The sequence below is a fragment of the Geotrypetes seraphini genome, chromosome 4 (assembly GCF_902459505.1).
Source record: "Geotrypetes seraphini chromosome 4, aGeoSer1.1, whole genome shotgun sequence".
Lineage (NCBI taxonomy): Eukaryota > Metazoa > Chordata > Amphibia > Gymnophiona > Dermophiidae > Geotrypetes > Geotrypetes seraphini.
Genome location: NC_047087.1, coordinates 204,642,215 through 204,662,714, shown reverse-complemented (window position 1 = coordinate 204,662,714; position 20,500 = coordinate 204,642,215). Strand labels below are relative to the sequence as shown.

At 39.5% G+C, this 20,500-nt stretch overlaps 1 protein-coding gene across 9 annotated transcripts in view; it reads right to left on the bottom strand.

Annotated features, from left to right (window-relative positions):
• Positions 1 to 20,500, bottom strand: part of CCSER2 (coiled-coil serine rich protein 2) — a 296,048-nt gene that overhangs the window by 60,593 nt on the left and 214,955 nt on the right. The window contains exon 10 of one of the 9 annotated variants that reach the window (XM_033940828.1): positions 13,118 to 13,202. The exons of the other annotated variants lie outside the window; for them this stretch is intronic. Coding sequence (XP_033796719.1) covers positions 13,118 to 13,202 — 85 coding nt within the window. The remainder of the gene's footprint in view (positions 1 to 13,117; positions 13,203 to 20,500) is intronic. 9 annotated transcript variants of the gene reach the window in all.

Sequence of the window (20,500 nt, the reverse complement as noted above, 5' to 3'; positions counted from 1 at the left end):
CACATCTACCCTTCTCCTGCCCTCCAAGTATCTCTCCTGACTATAGAGAAGAACTGGAAGTCAGCCAGTGTAGCCCTAAGTTTCTTCAGTACCCTCTGATGTACACCACGTGGCCTCATTGCTTTTACCACCTTAAGTAAAATCGCCAGATGAGCTAATAGGGAAGAGTGTGGTGCAGTAGTTAAAGCTATAGACTCAGCACCCTGAGGTTGTGGGTTCAAAGCCACGCTGCTCCTTGTGACCTTAGGCAAGTCACTTAATCCCCTCATTCCCCCAGGTTCATTAGACAGAGAGCCCACCAGGACAGAAAGGGAAAAAAATGTTGAGTACCTGAATAAATTCATACAAACCATTCTGAGCTCCCCTGGGAGAACAGTATAGAAAATTGAATGAATGAATAAATAATTGTTTTGACTACATAGACTCACTCAGATCTATTTGCTGGATCTTCCAGTTCTGAGTTTGCAGCAGTGATGTGAGATCTGGAGGATCCATCTGATCCAGAGATCTCCTTCTGATCACTGCTTCAAAGGAAACCTGGCAGCTGCTGCACAACCATAGACTTCTTTTGCAGCAAATCCATTGCCTCTGCCACCTTCATTCTTGCCACCCCTTTTCCATGCATGTGCCGTTTTTGCCTTATTCATTATTTACTGCTGGAAAAGGTAAACCAGAACCTGTGCATCTGTTTTTTTACCAATCCTGTTGATGATGGCATTGAGTGGGAGTGTGGATGATGGTGATCAAATAAAAGATCTATAATATATTTTGGGAATGCGTGTATCTACTTTATTTGTACTTTGCTTTGTGTAAAGGAAGAAACTGTATTGTTAAGTTTGCACTGCATATAAGTGGAATATTGGACTTTTTCATTTCACTTTGTAGTCAAATAGGCTGTATTTTACAGTCTGATTGTATTCTGTGTATGACTAGTGTATAGGAGGAACCTCTTGAAATTTTATGTTTTTCAGATTCTGCATTATTTCACAATGGGCGTTAATTAGTAGCAAAGAGATTTATATTGTTATTACTCAGATGGCACAGGAATCAAAATATTTTTCATATGGTTATTTCCTTGGAGAAATGTCTAATTCTACTCCAGCTGTGTTGGGTGAAGGAGTGCTTATTGAGATGAAGAGAACATCTACATTTAACTCACAAAAAATCTGTTTTACTGAGTCAGATCAAAGGTCCATGAAAATCATGTATGTTGTGTGTCACATATGCCAAGCATCATCTGTCAGGTATGTTTAACAGAAAAAAAAAAAAGCTGAGAACTGTCCTAAATGACAACACAAATCATGAACAGACTGGCTGACACCAAATTTCACGAGCAGCCTAATCCTTGCATTAGTGCTTAATAAAGCTTCACGTCTATGAAATTGCAGAAAATTAAACTGCACTAACTGTGTAGATAATTGAAACTGAGTCGAATTCCTAGTAGAATCAAAGCACTTGAAGGGTTCAATCTAAGGTACATTATTATGCAATCACAACACACCCACACAAATCAGCATGAATTCTTCTAAAATGGACTAAATATATCTAGAGAAGGGGCTGAACATTTCTTCTGAAGATCATATATTATAGGCTGTAATACACCTTTTATTGGGTCAACATAAAATTAAGCCAAAAAGGTAGTATATGAGCTTTTAAGAACACATAGGGCTAGATTCACTAAAGTCCACAAATTGTGTCCTATCTGTTTTCGAGTCATTCTGGCTGATCGATTCAGTAAAGCTTGTCCGTGCAAATGATCAAATCATAAACACGCCCCCATTCGCGCGCACGTTTCGCTGTAACATCGATCGACGCGCGTGTGCACTGTATCCTTGTTGGTTTTGAAGCACATAACGCATGCGCTAGCTCTTTAGGACTTCAATGTGTAGAAATGGGGCGGGGTTTAATTGCAGACATCATTGGCGGGCTTTGAATGCGCCTACCGCAAAGCATTGTTGTAAAAAATGCAATATAAGAAATGCAGTTTTTACCAGCCTCTCCTCAGCATACTCGTGTTCCAAAAGAAGCAGTGTAGCCAATGAGCGGCATCCATTTCTCTCAGGAAAAGAACTGTTAAGTTGCTAGAAGGCACAATAGTTAACAGCAGTTGATTGCACTGGGATCATGCGCTGTTATATACAGCCTACGAATCCCAGGAGGCTGTGCGGCTCTTTCTGCCATGAAGCACAAAGCAACCAAAGGTGACCCCGTGATGTCAGATGCACGCAACAATCTAGCTGGAAGGAAGGGGGGGGGAAGGATAGCTGACCCTTAAAAGTTATTTTTGATTTTTTTTTTTATTTGGCATGTACAATTTAGCATGTACAATGCCCAAGGAGAGCACGGGGTTAATCCATGATTTTCTTACCATGCGCATTACAAATCCAAGATTCACTCCCGCACTCGCTATGCGCATTCCAAAATAAAAAGATTAAAAAAAAAAATAAAAAAATATTTCTAAAGCGTATGTACATGAAAGTTTACATATATTTAAAGTTTAGATATATTTTGTTTTTTTGCAGGGTTCTTAACATGCACGCGGCAGTTGCTAGTCAGGAATAGTTGGCGAGGATGTAAAACAACTGGTCCTCAGCAATCGAAACTTTTTGGATCGGAAAGGCCAGTCGGTTTGGATGAAATGGTTTAATGAATCAATGCCTTAAGAAATTTACATGCCTTTTTACTCATTTGCATGCGCAGATCAGATCGGTGCGGATGGGGTCTGCAGAAAGGTTAGTGAATCAAGCCATAGTCTGAAAGTGAGCACAAACCGATTGGTACCGATTGCTTTGTGAATCTAGCCCAAAGTTCTTGAAATCTACTATAACTTTGAATGCTAAAATACAACATATGAGGACTGTTCAAAAAGTATCAGACCATAATTTTTCTTGCGTAAACAAATAAAGCTAGGGAGACATGGTTTGGTGCACGTATGTAGGCGATCCTAATGCGCATGCTTGAATTTTTTCCCGCTTACAGAAGCTGTCAATCAAGTTTCAAGTTTATTAGGATTTTATATACCGCCTATCAAGGTTTATCTAAGCGGGTTTATAATCAGGTACTCAAGCATTTTCCCTATCTGTCCCGGCGGGCTCACAATCTATCTAACATACCTGGGGCTATGGAGGATTAAGTGACTTGCCCAGGGTCACAATGAGCAGCGCGGGATTTGAACCCACAACCTCAGGGTGCTAAGGCTGTAGCTTCATCCACCGCGGCACACACTCCTCCAATCGCCAGCAGACCACCGATGAGTGAGGAAGTGTAAGTGAGCGCTGTCTGATTTTCATTTTTGACAAAATGACAGAAAAAGTTGAACAATACTACTGCATTAAATTTTGTGTAAAGCTTGATGATTCCCAAGTGGAAACGATTCACAAGATTCAACAGGCTTTCGGGGACAAAGCAATGGGCACCACACAGATAAAGGAATGGTACAACCACTTCAGAGATGACCACACATCAGTGGAAGTGAAGCACGTTCTGGTAGGCCCTCAACATCCAGAAATGAGATTGTCATTGACCAAGTGAGGACCCTGGTGATGCAGGATCATCGAATCACCAAGGGGTACTACCAAGAGGTTCTGTATTTCCTTTATAACACTGTGAGACGCAAACAGCCGGACCTGTGGGCAGCGGGCAATTGGCAGCTCTTTCACGATGACGCACCTGCCCATTCTTCACATTTCCTATGGAGTTTCCTGGCCAAACACAACACACCTGTGATTCCTCAGGTTCCCTACTCTCCTGACATGGCTCTGTGTGACTTCTGGCTTTTCCTCAAGCTGAAAATGCCCCTGAAAGGGACCAGATTTCAGTCAAGAGAAGACATCATGCAAATTGCGATGGACCAATTGCGAGCAATCTCCAAAGAGGTGTTCCAGCACTGCTTCAGACAGTGGCAGAACCATTGGAAAAAGTGTGTGGCAGCCCAAGGAGACTACTTTGAAGGAGATTAGTATAAGATTATTGTATCTGAATATGAATATTTTTTATGAGTAAAGGTCTGATACTTTTTGAACTGCCCTCGTAAATTTAGAATGCTTTCACTTTAGGAACAATGAATTTTGAAAAAGATCATTTCATTACAGCTTACAAATGTAGTAGTTTAATGGGAGATTAGTTTTTTATCTTCAATAATCTTCTTTCTGTTAGTCCCTGTAGGATTCCATAAACTAGGTGTTCAATCCCAATCCGCAATCCGGGAGTTGCAGAAATCCAACACTTTTCTGAGCACATGCTCCACCCCCTTAGATGGAACTAGAAACATATCTAGTTGAGTCCCAAAGCCAAGTAACATACGTGAACAAATCCACAACAAGGGGGCTATAGGGAAAGATCCCCAGCAACACAAACAATTCTTGAACTCGTCTAATCTGCAAAACATGAAGTAAAATAGGCACAAAGGCAACACAGAAAAACACTGAGGAACAATGTAGAACTAACCTGCTATGTGCAACAAGCACCCCAAGATAAAGCCTTTGGCAATGCGCATACTCGCAGAAAACTCCCCACAGAATCTGGCAACTGGCTGGAAAATCTTCAAGCCTGTAAGGAGAATAACCAAGGCAGAAAGAAGCAGGCTATACCAAACAACTGAGTGCATAAAGAGAAGGCGGGTCATATGGAATCCTACAGGGACTAACAAAAAGAAGATTATCGAAGGTAGAGACCTAATCTTCCATTCTGTTACTTCTCTTCTGGATTCCATATGCTAAGTGACCTACCAAAGCAATGGTAGCAGCTAGGGTGGGACAGAAAAACCTGCCCTTAACACTGAGGTCTCAAAAACGGCATCAGAAAGAGCAGACATATCCACTCAGTAAAATTGGGTAAAAGTATGAAGAGAGGACCAAGTAGCCCTGCAAATTTCATCAGGATGAATCGCACAAGACTCCGCCCACAATGCAGACACACTTCTAGTCAAGTGGACTTTAAACAAAATTGGCAGCTGCTTGCCACGGGCAATGTAAGTTGCGGAAATGGGCATTCAAATTCATCAAGCGATCAAGGACTTAGACGCCAGCCGACCACAGAAAGGCTCAGCAGTCAGGACAAAAAGGTGATCAGACAGCCTGAAATCATTAGTCTTCTCCAAATTGTGGAGCAAGACTCTCCGGACATCCAACTTACTTAAGATCTAATCTTTGTGCTCCAAATCTGTGGGATGAAACGCAGGCAACCGAACCTCCTGGTTGGCATGGAAGGCTGATACCACCTTCAGCAGAAAGGAAGGTAAAGTACGGAGGACAATGCCTACATCCGTAATACGGAGAAAGGGTTCCCTGCACAAGAGAGCCTGAAGCTCCGATATATGCTGTGCCGCAACAATGGCGACAAGACAGTCTTAATCATTAGATCCAGAAGAGAAGCATCCTTTAGTGGTTCGAATGGGGCCTCTCCAAGGCCCTGCAAAATGATGTTAGGATTCCACGAAGGGAAAGGAAGGACGCAAATGAAGTGCCGCTCTCATAAACCTGGTCACATCTGTATGAGAAGTAAGTGAACTAGCGCAGAGCAGCATGAAAGGCTTGGAACCTGAACTTTAAAAGAGGCCACAGTTAGACCTTTTTCTAGGTCCTCCTGAAGAAAAGCCAGGACCACCGAAATGGGAGCCCTCTCAGGTTCCACCTCATCCTTAGTATACCACTGTTGGAAAGCCTTTCAGGCTTTAGCATAAGAAGCCATAGTAGAAGGTTTCTTCGAGCACAAAAGTCGAGATAACTACATCTGAATAACTGCACTTCATCAAGGCTAAGTGCTCAAAAGCCATGCCGTAAGACCAAAGCGCCGTAGGTTCTACATGGGCACCATTCCGACTGATAAGGTTTCAATGAAAAGTTAGCTGAAACTTCTTGTCCCACTGAAGACGGACGAGATCTGCATACCATAAGCGACTTGGCCAGTCTGGAGCTACTAGAATCACCAGGCCAGGAAGCGTTGCTATCCGGCGGATGACCTGACCAACCAGAGGTTACTGAGGGAACATATATGGGAGCTTGCGAGCCAGCCAGTGCTGAACCAAGGCGTCTAGCCCTAGGCTTCTGCGCTGTGTTCATTGACTGAAAAAGTGCCTGGCCTTCAAGTTCTCTACTAAAGCCATCAAGTCTATCTGGGGCTGACTCCAGTACTGCAGACATTATCCCTGGTCCAGGACCTATCGGCTGGGGACGTCTGCCTGAACATTGTCGACTCCAGCCACATGGGCTGCTGAGAGACAGAAGAGGTGCTTCCACCCAGTGAAACATCATGTGAGTCTCATGTCCTTTTGACGATTTCTGTATGCCACTGTTGTGGCATTGGAGAATACTCACACCACTTTTCCTTCCAGAAGGGGCTTGAGAGTGAGTAACGCTGGGCTGGGGGAGAGACTTCCAGTGACATCACTAACCTCAATGGCGGGCTGAGGAGCAGTATTTGAAGATTCTTTGGAGAATTGGGAGAAAAGATGTCGGTGAATAAAAAACTTGAGGAGAGTCGCCCTCAAGAAGGAGGGCAGGAAAGAGGTGGCCTCTGGTGTGGACAGGGAGACGCCCATGAGACGCCATGTGAGTCGGGAGAGAGTGCATCAGAGGAGGAGATAGAACGAACGGTTCTGCCCTGGAGAAGACATGAAGATCCAGCGGTTTCGGCCATAAAGGAAGAACTTCAGTAGTGGGCCCTGGAAATAAAGAGCAAAACGGCTCTGGTGAAGGGGAAAATTAAAGACACTGTAAAAAAAATAAGGTGCACACTTATTTCTGCCCACTTTTTTTGGGGAAAAAGTAAGTCTTATGGAGCGAAAAATACATTACCGAACTATGTGCAGCCCCTTAGTCAGTCAGTATTTGAAAGCAGCAGGTAGAATTGAAAAGCAGAAACTCTCATCAAAACAAACCCTACAACAGACAGTAAAAGAAGCAGAAGACATATCCCAAAAATATCTACTCTGCTTCCAAAAATAAAAACAACTTGCAGTTCAACAGAGAATGGTGGGTTCTGGACTGGTGGAACTCAAAAGAAAGAAAATTAGCAGTAAGATCAAATTTATCCTTCCTTACCATCCCTTCCCAGACCAGCAATTTAAATTGGGAAAGAAAATTCCAGCCCAGTAAACCTAAATTCTGATTCCTAAGGCTGAATTCTGTCTAGCTGACCATCAAACCAATAATGCTGATTATCAGAATGCAAGGACACTTAAATGGCTACCTTATAAATGTCAACTGGAGGCACCAGGGAAATGTTCTGGCCATGATGCTGTTTGTCCCCTGGTAGAATGAGCTTTAAAACCTCCAGTACTGGGCAACCTTTCAGAATCTGTACTGAAGATATTGCTTCTTTAATCTAATGGACTACTGTAACTTCAGACACAGCTTCACCACTGTGCGCAATCCCCAAAAGTACAGTCTGACTCTCTATATCCTAGTGTAACTGCTCAATGTCAAAATATACGACTAACATTTAGTTTATGAAGATGATTCTAATTTATATCTTTAATGGCATCACTGGGACTAACATTTAGTTTATGAAGATGATTCTAATTTATATCTTTAATGGCATCACTGGGACTAACATTTAGTTTATGAAGATGATTCTAATTTATATCTTTAATGGCATTGCTAAGCAGCGGTAAACAGATGACTGATTAAAGGTAAAAGTTAAAGTGTCAAGGACTTAATATACCGTCTTTCTATGGTACAGCCAAAGCAGTTTACTTATTCTATGCAGCAACTTTCTCAGTCTGCTGGGTTCACCATTTTGTGCCTGGAGCAATGGAGAGTTAAGTGACTTGCCCAGGGGTACAAGGAACTGCAGTGGGAATTGTATCCAGTTCCCTCAGGTTCTCAGCCCACTGCACTAACCATTAAGCTACTCCTTCACTTTGGTGAAAAGATGAAACCACTTCAGGCAGAAAGGAACAAGTCAAAGAATCACTTCTTCACAACTAAAAATCAATAAGGTTTTTGACAAGATTAAGGCTTGGAACTCCAAAATTCTACCACACCTCCTGCGCTATTTGCATTTCTCTTCTGTAGTCTCATTCCCGATACTCCAGCTCGTGATCAGAGAAAGAAATATTTGTTAAGCAATTCAGCTTCTACATATTTTTCCCTTTCACCTTTGAGTCTCACAATGCCACTTTTGCACTTCTTCCTATCACTAGTTTATCTATAAAATTGTCTTTTCTGTCAGCTATTTTTACTTCCATTTCCATCTTTGAAATCCTGATTACTCGACCAGCCTCTCTCAACTTTTCCAGATATTTGTGCTCGTCTTCCACTTTCTGCAATCTTATGTAGTTTACAAAAGCTAACCTCTTTTTTCTAACCTTCTCAGCTAGTACTTTTGAGAACTAAAGCAGCCTTCTTTTACTCTTACATTTACTTACTTTCTTTACAAAATGGTTTGTTTCCTTTACAATAGCTTTCTGTTTTTCCCACTGCTTTCCTGCTTCTTCCAGATGTTTCCATCCAGGCAATTCCTTGATATAATCCCCCATCTGAAAAAAGTTAGTTTTTTAAAAGTCTAGAAAGTTAACTTTCAAATTACCCTCTATATACCCGTCTTAATAGATGATCACCTACTATAACATCAGAAACACTTTCCCTGTTTGCAAGCATTAAGTCCAGTATAGCTTCATCCCATATGGGTTCCATTAATAATTGCGGGAACAATTCTCCTTGTAGAGAATCCAGGATCTCCTTATGTGTATAAGACCCCACAATAGGGGTACTCTAGTCAACATATGGCATGTTAAAATCACCTATTAGTAGTACTTCCCCTTTTACAGCTATATTTTGTATGTCTGCTATTAAATCTGTTCACTTCTGTCTGTGAAGGAGGCTTCTATATCACACCAATGTAAATACATTTACTATTCCCTCTTTCTAGATTGACTCATAGTACGCCTCTTCCTTACCCTGTAGAACCTGCAATTGTGTGGATTTAATGATTTTAACATATACCACCACTCCCCCTACTTTTCTTCCTAAACTGTCTTTCCTCAACTATATTCCAGTCATGGTTCTCCATGAACCATGTCTCTATAATAGCCACTAAATCCAACTCAGCCTCTTATCATCAAAACCTCCTAGATCCATAACCTTGCTTTTGATACTTTGAGCATACTTCCAGACATTGCCCCTTTTCCAAATTTGAGCATATGTATTTAGTGATTCTCTAAGGGTTTATACTTACCTGGGGGCTTTGATCACATTGTCCCAACAATTCTAGTTTAAAGTCATCTTCAGTAGGTTAGCTATACACCTTATGATGAAGAATAAACTTGTTCAACTACAAAATTCTTCAAAAGAAGCTGCATCTGAAGGCAGAAAACAATTGATTCACATCTTGGGCAGAAACAATCGGGGCTGCATCAAAATTGGAGATAGTTCCCATTGAAACTTGTACTGCAACAGACCTGACAAACTCCCCAAAATTATGCCGAACCATTAGCGAAAAAGTCATGCTGAGAAAGCGTTGAAGTTTCCTCACCAGACAAAGTCAGTTTATCTGATCTCTTCTCACTTTTCTGACATTGAACCAACATATTGCCTACTTACTGATGCTCCCCCCCAAACTGTACAGTGCTCCAACTTTACATATTAGCTTCCTGATTTGCCTGAGGAAGAAATAGAGCTGAATGGACACGGGGGTGGGGGGGGGTGGGGGGGGTGGGGAGACAGTACAACAGAACTACACAAGAACAAAAACCCCCAAAATACGTGCTCTCACCATACAAAACTCTGAAACAGTCTCTTCTTTAAGAAATTAGAGGGAAGACAGAAAACCATGCCTTACAATAGCTTAAAGTTTTTCTTTTTTTTTGTCTATTGCAGCAATACTTAGCTCAGGCACTCAACATAGAAACATGATGGCAGATAAAGGTCAAATGGCCCATTTAGTCTGTCCATTCGCAGTAACCATTATCTCTCTCTCCAAGAGATCCCACGTGCCTATCCCAGGCCCTTTTGACAGTCTCTGTCTCCACCACCTCTTTCTGTAAAAAAGTATTTCCTTAGATTACTCCGGAGCCTATCATCTCTTAACTTCATCCTTTGCCCTCTCATTGCAGAGTTTCCTTTCAAATGAAAGAGACTCGACTCATGCGCACTTACATTACGTAGGTATTTAAACGTCTTTATCATATATCCCCTCTCCTGCCTTTTCTCCAAAGTATACAGACTGAGATCTTTAAGTCAGTCCACATACGCCTTATGATGAAGAACACATACTATTTTAGTAGCCTTCCTCTGGACCGACTCCATCCTTTTTATATCTTTTTGAAGGTGCAGCCTCCAGAATTGTACACAATATACTAAATGAAATATACAGTGGCATCAATACCTCCTTTTGGCCATACCTCTCCCTACGCAACCTAGCATCCTTTTAGCTTTTGCCACCTTAAGATCATTACATACAATCACACCCAAGTCCCGCTCTTCTGTCGTGCACATAATAGTTTCATAGATTATTTAAGTTTTGATTAAACGCTTATCCAAAAGTACAAAGCCTTGTACAAAGTATTTAAAAATAGCTGGGAGACTAACATTTTTAAGTTATTAAGCATACATGAACTAATAGTTAGACATACACGAACTAAACAAACATTCTTATGACCCGAGAACAATGGGAAAAGAGGGAAGAACTACAATTTTTTAGAAAGCTTACATAAAAGGAAAATACAATAGAAAAAGGAAACAAGTTTAAAAATTGCTGATGTAAATATGTATATAAAAATCAGTTATAGGCATCTTTAAAAAGCAAGCATTTTAGGCTGCTTTTGAAGTTCACCCCCTAAACTGTACAGTTCCTTCAGGTTTTTGTAGCCCAAATGCATGACCTTACATTTTTTAGCATTAAATTTTAGCTGCCAAATTTCAGACCATTCTTTAAGCTTCACCAGGTCTTTCTTCATGTTATTCACACCATCTGGCGTGTCTACTCTATTGCAGATTTTGGTATCATCCACAAAGAGGCAAATCTTACCCGAAATCCTTCAGCCATATCGTTTATAAAAATGTTAAAAAGAATAGGCCCAAGAACAAACTTTGAGGCACACCACTGGTAACATCCCTTTCCTCAGAGCGATCTCCACTGATCACTACCTTCTGTCGCCTTCCACTCAATCAGTTTTTGATCCAGCCGGTCACTTTGGGACTCATCCCGGAGGGCACTCAGTTTATTTATTAGACATCTGTGATGAACACTGTCAAAGGCTTTGCACACATCCTCTATCCAATTTTCTGGTCATCCAGTCAAAGAAATTGATCAGATTTGTCTGACAAGACCTACCTGTAGTGAATCCATGTTCCCTTTTTATGATGCATACAACTAACTCCTTAAATGCCAAGGAAAAAAAGAGAAGGGAGAAGAAAAGGGAGGGCCTTGTGAACCCCAGGTGAAACATTCCAAGACTTCTAGAATGGCCAAACTTCTTAAGTCTGTGCCTCACTCACTAGCTTCTGACTCTCTCTTTTTTATAACTCCAAAAACTAAACAAAATAAACTACTTTCCTACCAGACTTGAGAAGATGCACCAGTTGGGGCATAACACCTGCTGGTGATTAACCAGGGCAGGTGATAGCAACCTTTTTACAGCAAAAAGCCAATTTATGCAAAATGTTTGACCCAAGATTTACAAAGAGCCGCAAGGTTGGGCTTCTCTCTCCTCCAACCCCTCGCAGGTCTCTGCACTTCTCATCTCTCCCATCCCCTCCCCAACCCATAGACAAGGTTCTCTCCTCTTTCCAGCCCCCAACCCTTTAATTTTTCTTCCAACACTACCCCCAGGCCTACTGAGGTACCTTTTAGTCCAGCAGGAAGCTTTCTGGCACGAGCACGGTCCTCTTGCTCCTGCCTCCTCATAGCTGCCTTGACCTCTTGCGGCACTACAGGAAATGCCACGAGCAGCTGCGAGAGGTCACAGCAGCTATTTTAGAAGGCAACCATGATGAGGCAGGAGCAAAAGGGCTGTGCTCCTGCCACAAAGACCCCTGCTGGACCACCAGGTACATCGGTAGACCAGGAGGGGGGAGAATCATAGGGTTGGGAGGGAGATTAAAGGGTCAGGACCTAGAGAGCTGCAGCTACATGCAAGAAGAGCCGCAGGTTGCCCACCTCTGAACTAGGTGGATGCAAATGGTTCTAAACTTATGACATTGCAGCTCAGTTCTTCTCAGTCTTCACCTACTGGCAGAAGAGCATAATCCAAGTGTCTGGACTGGTCAGGGATGACATTAAATAAATATTTATTGTAGATATCCTAAAAACTAGACTAGTCAGGTACTCAGAAAAGTGATATACAAACAGGCAAACTTTGTTGGAGGAGGTTGGGGTATTGATGAAAATGGCAGAGAGATATGAGCAATAGCTTCCTTGGAAATCAGCAAAAAAATGTAACAAAGTTAAAAGGAGGAGGAACTAAGTGTTAAGAGTAGGTTGGCAGGATCAAAGGGACAGACAGGTCGTGGTGGGGAAAGAGAGCAAGAAGTTGGTATAGATGGGGCAGAATGAGTAGCTTGGGGGGGGGGTGAAAGTAGAAAAGACTATAGGGTTTAGGGGAAGACACATGCTGGTGAGTGGGTAAACAAGGGAGGCTGTGGCATGGGACTGTCCAGGAAGGTAGGGAAGAATGTGGAGGTGGGAAGCTGGAAGATCTTTTCAAACCCTTAGCTGTTGGCAAAAGTAAGATTATGACTGACTTGCTTACATCAAGATATCTTTCTTATAAGCATACAAAATTTCCAGGTGATTACAAGGAAACTCATGCATGCACTTTATAGCATCTCAAAAAAAAACCTTCAAACACGCAGTTTAAACAAGGCTACAAGGAATGAATCATGCTATATAACATGCCACAGAAGTAATAAAATTAAGAAATGCAGGCTAGTAAAAATCAAATTCAAATACTCCTATCATGATATTTTTATAATTACTTGCTATAATGGTATGAGATATAGTTGATTGAAAATTGACAAAGAAGCATTTAGAGTTAGATGAGAGCAAACTGATTACTTAAATATTGAACATTTTAGATGCTAAAAAGGAAGGGATGCTAGTTAAGTAAGAGAGCATGCAAGGAGATGCATCCAGGATAGGGCAATGCAGGAAATGAGTGAGAGATACACAGACTCACTCTGTCTGCGGTGCGGCGGACCAGTCCGAGGATACCCCTGAAAGGGGCCCTGCCAAGGAGAGAAGGAGGGAGCAGAATACCCACCCTGTGCAGAAAAAGAGAGGGGAAAAGTATAATAAAACAGAGAACAAGAAAAAAAGGAGGTATGTACTAAAGCCATACAGTTCCTATTCCAAACAGCTTGCCAACTGGGTATGAAATGCTATTCTCACAATATTGCATATTTGTGAATATTCATAAATCTAGGCAAATGCTCTTAAATAATGGCTTTCACATTGTGTCTTAAACCTTGTTGAGCTTCTTGGTGAATACTAGCAAGTTTTATGCAAAAAAGTACCACCAGATTTTTTTTTTAATTTAAGGGGCATTTACTAACAATGGGCATTGTTTAGCATACAGTTAGTAAATGACTTTGTAAATGAAAATCTGTAAAAAAAAACCAAAAACCCAAAAACCATGAATTCAAGGTTCACAGTGATAAGAATCTGAAAAATATATGCAACATATGTAACATTTTTACCCAATCAACAATCAAAACAAAGGTGGATATATTTTGTGTCATACAAAAAACCTATTTTAACTCGTATAGGAATATAATCTGAAAATGTGCATTCCTTAATTTCTAAAAAATTTCAGCAGACAAAGTATGGCTTTAAGAGTTTGATTACTGTCCCCCAAATGAATCAGATAAGGAAAGATCATATTGATTCAAAAGAGGTGGTTAAGCAAATTTTTTTTTAAACTAAAGAATACAACTATTTTCAAAGCCAATTAAACAAGTAAACAGAGATTTATATGTATAAATGCCATCTCTCAGTGGCCACAAGTGCTTGCTACACATTTGTTAACCATATTTAAAAAGTATTTTTCTTGGGGGTATGTTTACGGTGGGGAAAGGAGGGATAAATTCATATACTGTAATTTCAATACCATCCCTCTAATTTTATAACAGGTTGCCAAAACTTAAGTGCCACTCATTCAGGTATGCTACCGCTATTTACCCAACTGCTGTTCTGTAATTTCTCATTAAATGGCTTAAAAGGCAATTTTATAGAATAGCAGTGCTTATACACACAGCAGGCAACAATTATTACCAATTACCAGTATAAGTACTAGGTGCTATTCTGTGTAAACAGTGTGCCTAAATCGCCAAGCATGAAACTGTCAGGGGGTGTATATGTTGGTGAAGTATTGATGTGGCATGGACATATCACCAAGCAATGCATACAACTTATGGAACACTACCAGTTGTGTGCAATAGCATAGTATACACATAAGAACACCCACTTGCACCAGTCATTGATTTGTAAGTAGGCACACCTAACTTTTGGTAGGCAACTGCAGCTTTATGCAAATTTCCAATAACAGTTCAGGAGTAACCCTTAAGAGGTTATAGAAGGATTAGGTTCTTACCTCAATAATCCTCTTTCCTGTAAGAACAGCATACAATTCCTTATGGATGGGAAATGCATTCCATCTCACGAGTTGTTTGCAGAAGACATCAGTCCAATTAAAGGCAAGGGAGGCGTTTATTCAACCAATGAAAAGATCTTTATTGATGAAATTAGTCTTTATTCCTAAATATAGTCCCCAAATAAGATCTAAGTTTCAGCGTAATCAAAACGCCTTCATCATGAGGCACTGATAAAACATTAAAAACACAAATATGGACATATATAAAATCATGACATGATTAAAAGCAAAACATAATAAAAACAAATGTAAAATTTAAAACATGCAAAAGAAAAGTATTCCAAAAACCATAATTCAAAAGAGATGCAAATATATATAAAATAATATATTAAAGAATATATTAAAAATGCCATCATAAGCATAAATATATGAAAGTCACAATATACATTAATTAAATGAGTAGGATAGTAAAGGTGCAAAGAAAGGGTAGCGGCATAGTTCATGAAAATAAGAAAGCCAAAAGGAACCCGAAGAATGAGATAATATGTGTGATTGTATCACATGACAAACGTATATGCAAGAGATGTATGTGAAACACCGATGCCAAAGAACCAAAACAGGTTGAAGAGCCCAAACACCATGGTCTCAAAATAATTTATTATTAATATATTAAAGTAATATGAGAAAGTGGGCAAACATGAAATAGGTACCTCATATAAGGCTCACTGAACATGCTGAAGAGATGGTGCACTGTAGACAAACAGAAATGGAGGACTCAGACTTTGTGCGAGACAAAAAGCCGTGATATTATGAATACTTGTTAATGCATACTTGACATGGTAAATAAAGCATTTGGAAAAAAATAAAGTTTCTCAACACGTTCAATGAGCCTTATATGAGGTACCTGTTTCATGTTTGCCTGTTTTTCCATATCACTTTAATATATTAATAAAAAAAAATTTTGAGATCATGGTGTTTGGGCTCTTCAACCTATTTTGGTTCTTTGGCATCAGTGTTTCACATATATCTTTCGCATATACGCTTGTCATGTGATATAATCATACATGGCATCTCATTCTTCGGGTTACTTTTGGCTTTCTTATTTTCATGAACTATGATGCTAGCCTTGGGTTCCTTTCTTTCCACCTTTGCTATCCTACTCATTCATTTAATTAATGTATATTGTGACTTTCTTATATTTATGCTTATGATGGCATTTTTAATATATTCTTTTATGTATATTTGTAAGTCTTTTGAATTATGGTTTTTTGGAAAACATATGTTTTTATTTTGCATGTTTTAAATTTGTTTTTATTATGTTTCACTTTTAATCATGTCATGGTTTTATATATGTAATGTTTTTATCAGTGTCCCCTGATGAAGGCGTTTTGATTATGCCGAAACTTGGATCCTAGTTGGGACTATATTTAGGAATAAAGACTAATGTCATCAATAAAGATATTCTCATTGGTTGAATAGACGCCACCCTTGCCTTTTATTGGACTGTCTGGATTTTAAGGCGAGGTGGTGTTCTTTTTGCCTGCAGAAGACATCAATCATTTTCCTCTCTCCGCCCCCGTGTCTCTCTGGGCAGCACTCCCACTCCTCAGTCTGTACCAAAGAAAATGAGAACCCCTAGGAAAGGAAATGCAAACAAAGGGGTAGCTCAGGAAACTCCCTGATCCAGATAAGTTCTATCTGCTCTGCAATAGTAAACTAGAGTTAACAAGTACACAACAGGGCAACAAACAACAGTGCAACAGGTACTAACACTTGTACAGCTCTTAGCGGAGCCATGTTGTCATATATAGCGTTTTTAAAAAAGAAATCAAGACAATATTATTTGATAAATTCATCTCTTAATCTGAGCTTTTACCTTTATTATTTAAACATAATTAATCTTATCCTATCAATTTTAAATTTTAATGTCTTTTTAATACAACAGGTTGTATTCATTTTTTACTGTTTTGTATTTCACTGATTGTCCAGTTTTTCTCTTTTGTGGAAACCACCTAGAATTCTTTTGATTAAGGCAGTATAGAAAAATAAAGTTATATTATGTTAAAATGTGCTGATATCGATCTTGGCACCAATATGCCAGCATTTGAAGGACTCTGTTTCTCTTCCTTGGCTGCCTCAAGCCAAGCCGCTGGAGACTCTTCCAAGACTACAAGTCTCCACAGGTATAACAGACATCTGATAGGGCACGTTGTAAGGAATTGTATGCTGTTCAATAGGAAAGAGGATTATCGAGGTAAGAACTTAATCCTTCCTTCTTGTACAAACAGTATACGATTCCTTATGGATGGAACATACCAGAGCCATCCCTTGAGTCTAGGATGAAACAGATGAGCCTGTGAGCAGCAGAAAGGACCCAAAAGCGGTCACATCCACTCTGTAAAATTTTGTAAAGGTATGGAGCATAGTCCATGTGGCTGCCTTACAAATTTCATCAGGCAGCACTGCCCTGGACTCTGCCCAGGAGGAAGCTACACTTCTGATAAGAGAGTTTTCACGGCAATTGGAGACTGCTTGCCACAGCTAATGTAGTCCAAGGAAACAGTCATACAGATCCATTTGGAAATAGAAGATTTAGAGGCTGTCTTCCCCGAAGGCTAGAACTAGACAAGACAAATAGGTGATCCAGAAGGAACTTATTTATCACCTCAAGATAAAGAAGTGATCTTCTGACATCCTGCAACTTCAGTCCTCTGTCCTGTTTCTTCTTGCCCGTAGGCTGAAAGATAGAAAGCTGCATTTCCTGAATGACATGGAACACCGAAATCACCTTAAGCAAAAAGGAAGGTATGGTGCGCAAGGACCCCTCTGCCTCTGTGAATCTAAGGAAAGGCTCTTTGTAAGATAATGCCTACAGTTCAATCACCCTTCTAGCCAAAGTGATTGCAATCAAGAAGACCGTCTTCATTGTAAGATCCATAAGACTCTCTCCTCAGACAGCGGCTCAATATTAAGATTTCAAGTAGGGACTGGCTGACGTTCTAGAGTGTGGAGTGGAGAGCTCTCTTCAAGAACCGGAAACAACTAGATGAGAGGCCTAAGACTTTCTGAACACTTGAACTCTAACATGAAAGACTGGCTATTGGAACCTTGAGAGATCCTGGCACTAGGCCCTTCTCTAAACCATCCTGTTGAAATGACAGGACCTTGGAAATGGTAGTCCATAAGGGGACTAACATCTTCGCCATACACTAGTACTAAAAGTTTCCACACTTTCACTTAGGTCCCTAGTGTCACAGGTTTCTTTGATAATAGAAAAATTGTGATAACCAAATCTGAACAGCCTGTTCTTGTTAAGGTTGCACGCTCAAAAGCTCTGCCCAAAGTATTACAGATTCTCAAAGAGTATGAGTCCCTGTAACAGAAGATCCTGGTGTTCCAATAGCCCGAGACAAATGACCCGCAGCAAATGGACTAGATTCGCATACCAAGGACGATACTGACTGCTTGATTTCTCCTATCTGCCTTAAATCTATGGCATTTCAATTCGTAACTACTATCAAACTTCTTAGTATGACTTTTGACAGTAAACTATCTTATCAGCAAATTAGTATCATAGTACAAAAATGTTTCTGCAGGTTATGTATAATTCGTCTTATTGCAAATCTTCCAGATACTCCATTCTTAAACATCCTAATACACTCGTCAGTCATCTCTCAACTAGACTATTGCAATGCTCTATACAAGGGAATAAACCAGAAAGAACTCAGAAGTCTCCAAATCATACAAAATATAGTTGTTAAACTCTTTATCTAAAGGCAAAACAAATTTAATCATTTAACACCGCTTTTGATAAAAGCCCACTGGTTATCAATTTTCCACAGAATATCTTACAAAATATGTGTAATGGTTTATAAAGAAAATAGATATTTTTTTATGAGTCACAACAGCTATGTAAATTTATTTCTGATAAAGATCAAATAACTTCCACTTCCTGCTAAGGGTACCCAAGTAGAACAGCTCAATGGGAAATAGGATTTTTTTTTTGGGGGGGGGGGGTCTTCAAGCCTCATCTTTATTTCTTAAGTTTTATGGAATAATGTAGCTCAGTTTACTTTTCAGCTCCTTCTCCAAAAATTGTGGACTAATTATACTCTTATTTAATTAATATGTTTCCTGGAAACTTTGAATTGAGAACATTAGTTCTTATTATTTAGATATTTTCTGTTCATTGTATTTTTTCTTATTTTTGACGATGTTGTCAAAAATTTAAAAACAGCATAAATAAAGAATTATATATAATAAAAGAATATCTTACAAAATATTACTTCTAACTTAAATCAAAAATTTTTCATTCTCCAGGATTTATCGATAGATTAATCATTCCCTACAATTTACCTAGATCATACTGAACTTATTTCTGAAGATATAGCAATTTATCATTTCACCACTGGGATTTCTCAGAAGCTGTGCAATCTGCATCCTGTAATTTCTTTTGTTATCTTTAGTCTTGGCTTTTAGACATACAGTTATGCTCATAAGTTTACATACCTGTGGCTGAATTTGTAAGATGTGTACTATTTGTGGAAAATAAGTTATCTTGCAAAACACCATTTTTAAATTTTAAATAAGGTGGAGCTATTTATCTTCACAGAATTGTGTGACCTTTAGTAATCAAAATAACTAAACTCACACTGATTGCTCTGATCAAAAGTTTACATACCCTTTAATGTTTGAGATAATATATACACAAGTTGACACGGCAAAGAAGGGTAAGTGTCCATGCCTGTGCTTTGTTTGATTGTAATGTGTCTTTGTATAAGCAGGCAATGAGTTTCTTAGATCATGAGAAACTCTTGTGCATTTCATCCAGGACTGCACCAACTTTGTTGGTTACTGAAGCATGGAGAAATCAAAAACTGTCAAAGGATCTGTGAGCAAAAGTAGTTCAACTTTATAAATAAGAAGGATATGTAAAGATATCCAAGGAAAATACAAATCAGTAAACTCTGATCAAGAAGTGGAAAACTATGGGTTCTCTTAATACCAAGCCATGGTCAGAAAGGTTTCAGACAACAGCCAGGAAACTTTGTAGGGATCCAAAGAAAACCCCACAATCGAATTTTACTGAAATACAGGCTTCTCTGAAAGAATGTGGTTTCAGCATTTACAATAAGGAGATACTGGAACAAAAATGGGCTACATGGTAGTTGCCAGTTAAAAAAAAAAAAAAAGCTTACAATATACCAAACAGCACCTAGAGAAGCCTCAAAACTTCTGGAACAAAATAATTTGGAGTGATGAGAGCAAAATTGAACTTTATGATCACAACCATAAATATATGTTTAGAGAAGAGTCAACAAGACCTATTAAAAGAATTCTGCATACCATCTCTACCGTGAAGCATGAAGGTGGATGTCACTGCTGTTTTGCAGGTATGTGAGCTACAGGGAAACAAGGAATGTAGTCAAAATTGATGATGGGATGAATGCATCTTATTAGAAAATATTGGAACAGAATTTGCATTCATTAACCAGGAAGCTGCGCATAAGGCACACTTGGACTTTCCAAAATGAGAATGATCTGAAACATAAGGCCAAGTAGACCCTTCAGTGGCTGCAGCAGAAAAAAGTGATGGTTCTAGAGTGATTATCACAGTCTCCCGACTTCAATATCATTGAACTATTTTGGGGAGAACTCAAACATACAGTTCATGCTAGACAACCAAAGAATTTATATGATCTGGAGGCGTTTTGCCAAGAATGAGCAGCTTTAACACATGAGAAAATAAAGGCCCTCATTCACAACTATCACAAAAGACTGCAAGCTCTCACTGATGCAAAGGGGAAAATAAAATAAATACATGATGTTAAGAACTAAGGGGGGTGCAAACTTTTGAACAGGACCATTTTATTATTTCCTTTATTGCTATGGTTTGTTTAATCATTGTGCTATTCTGTGATGGATAATAGTTTAATTTGAAAACACATTAAAAATAAAAGAAATATGTTT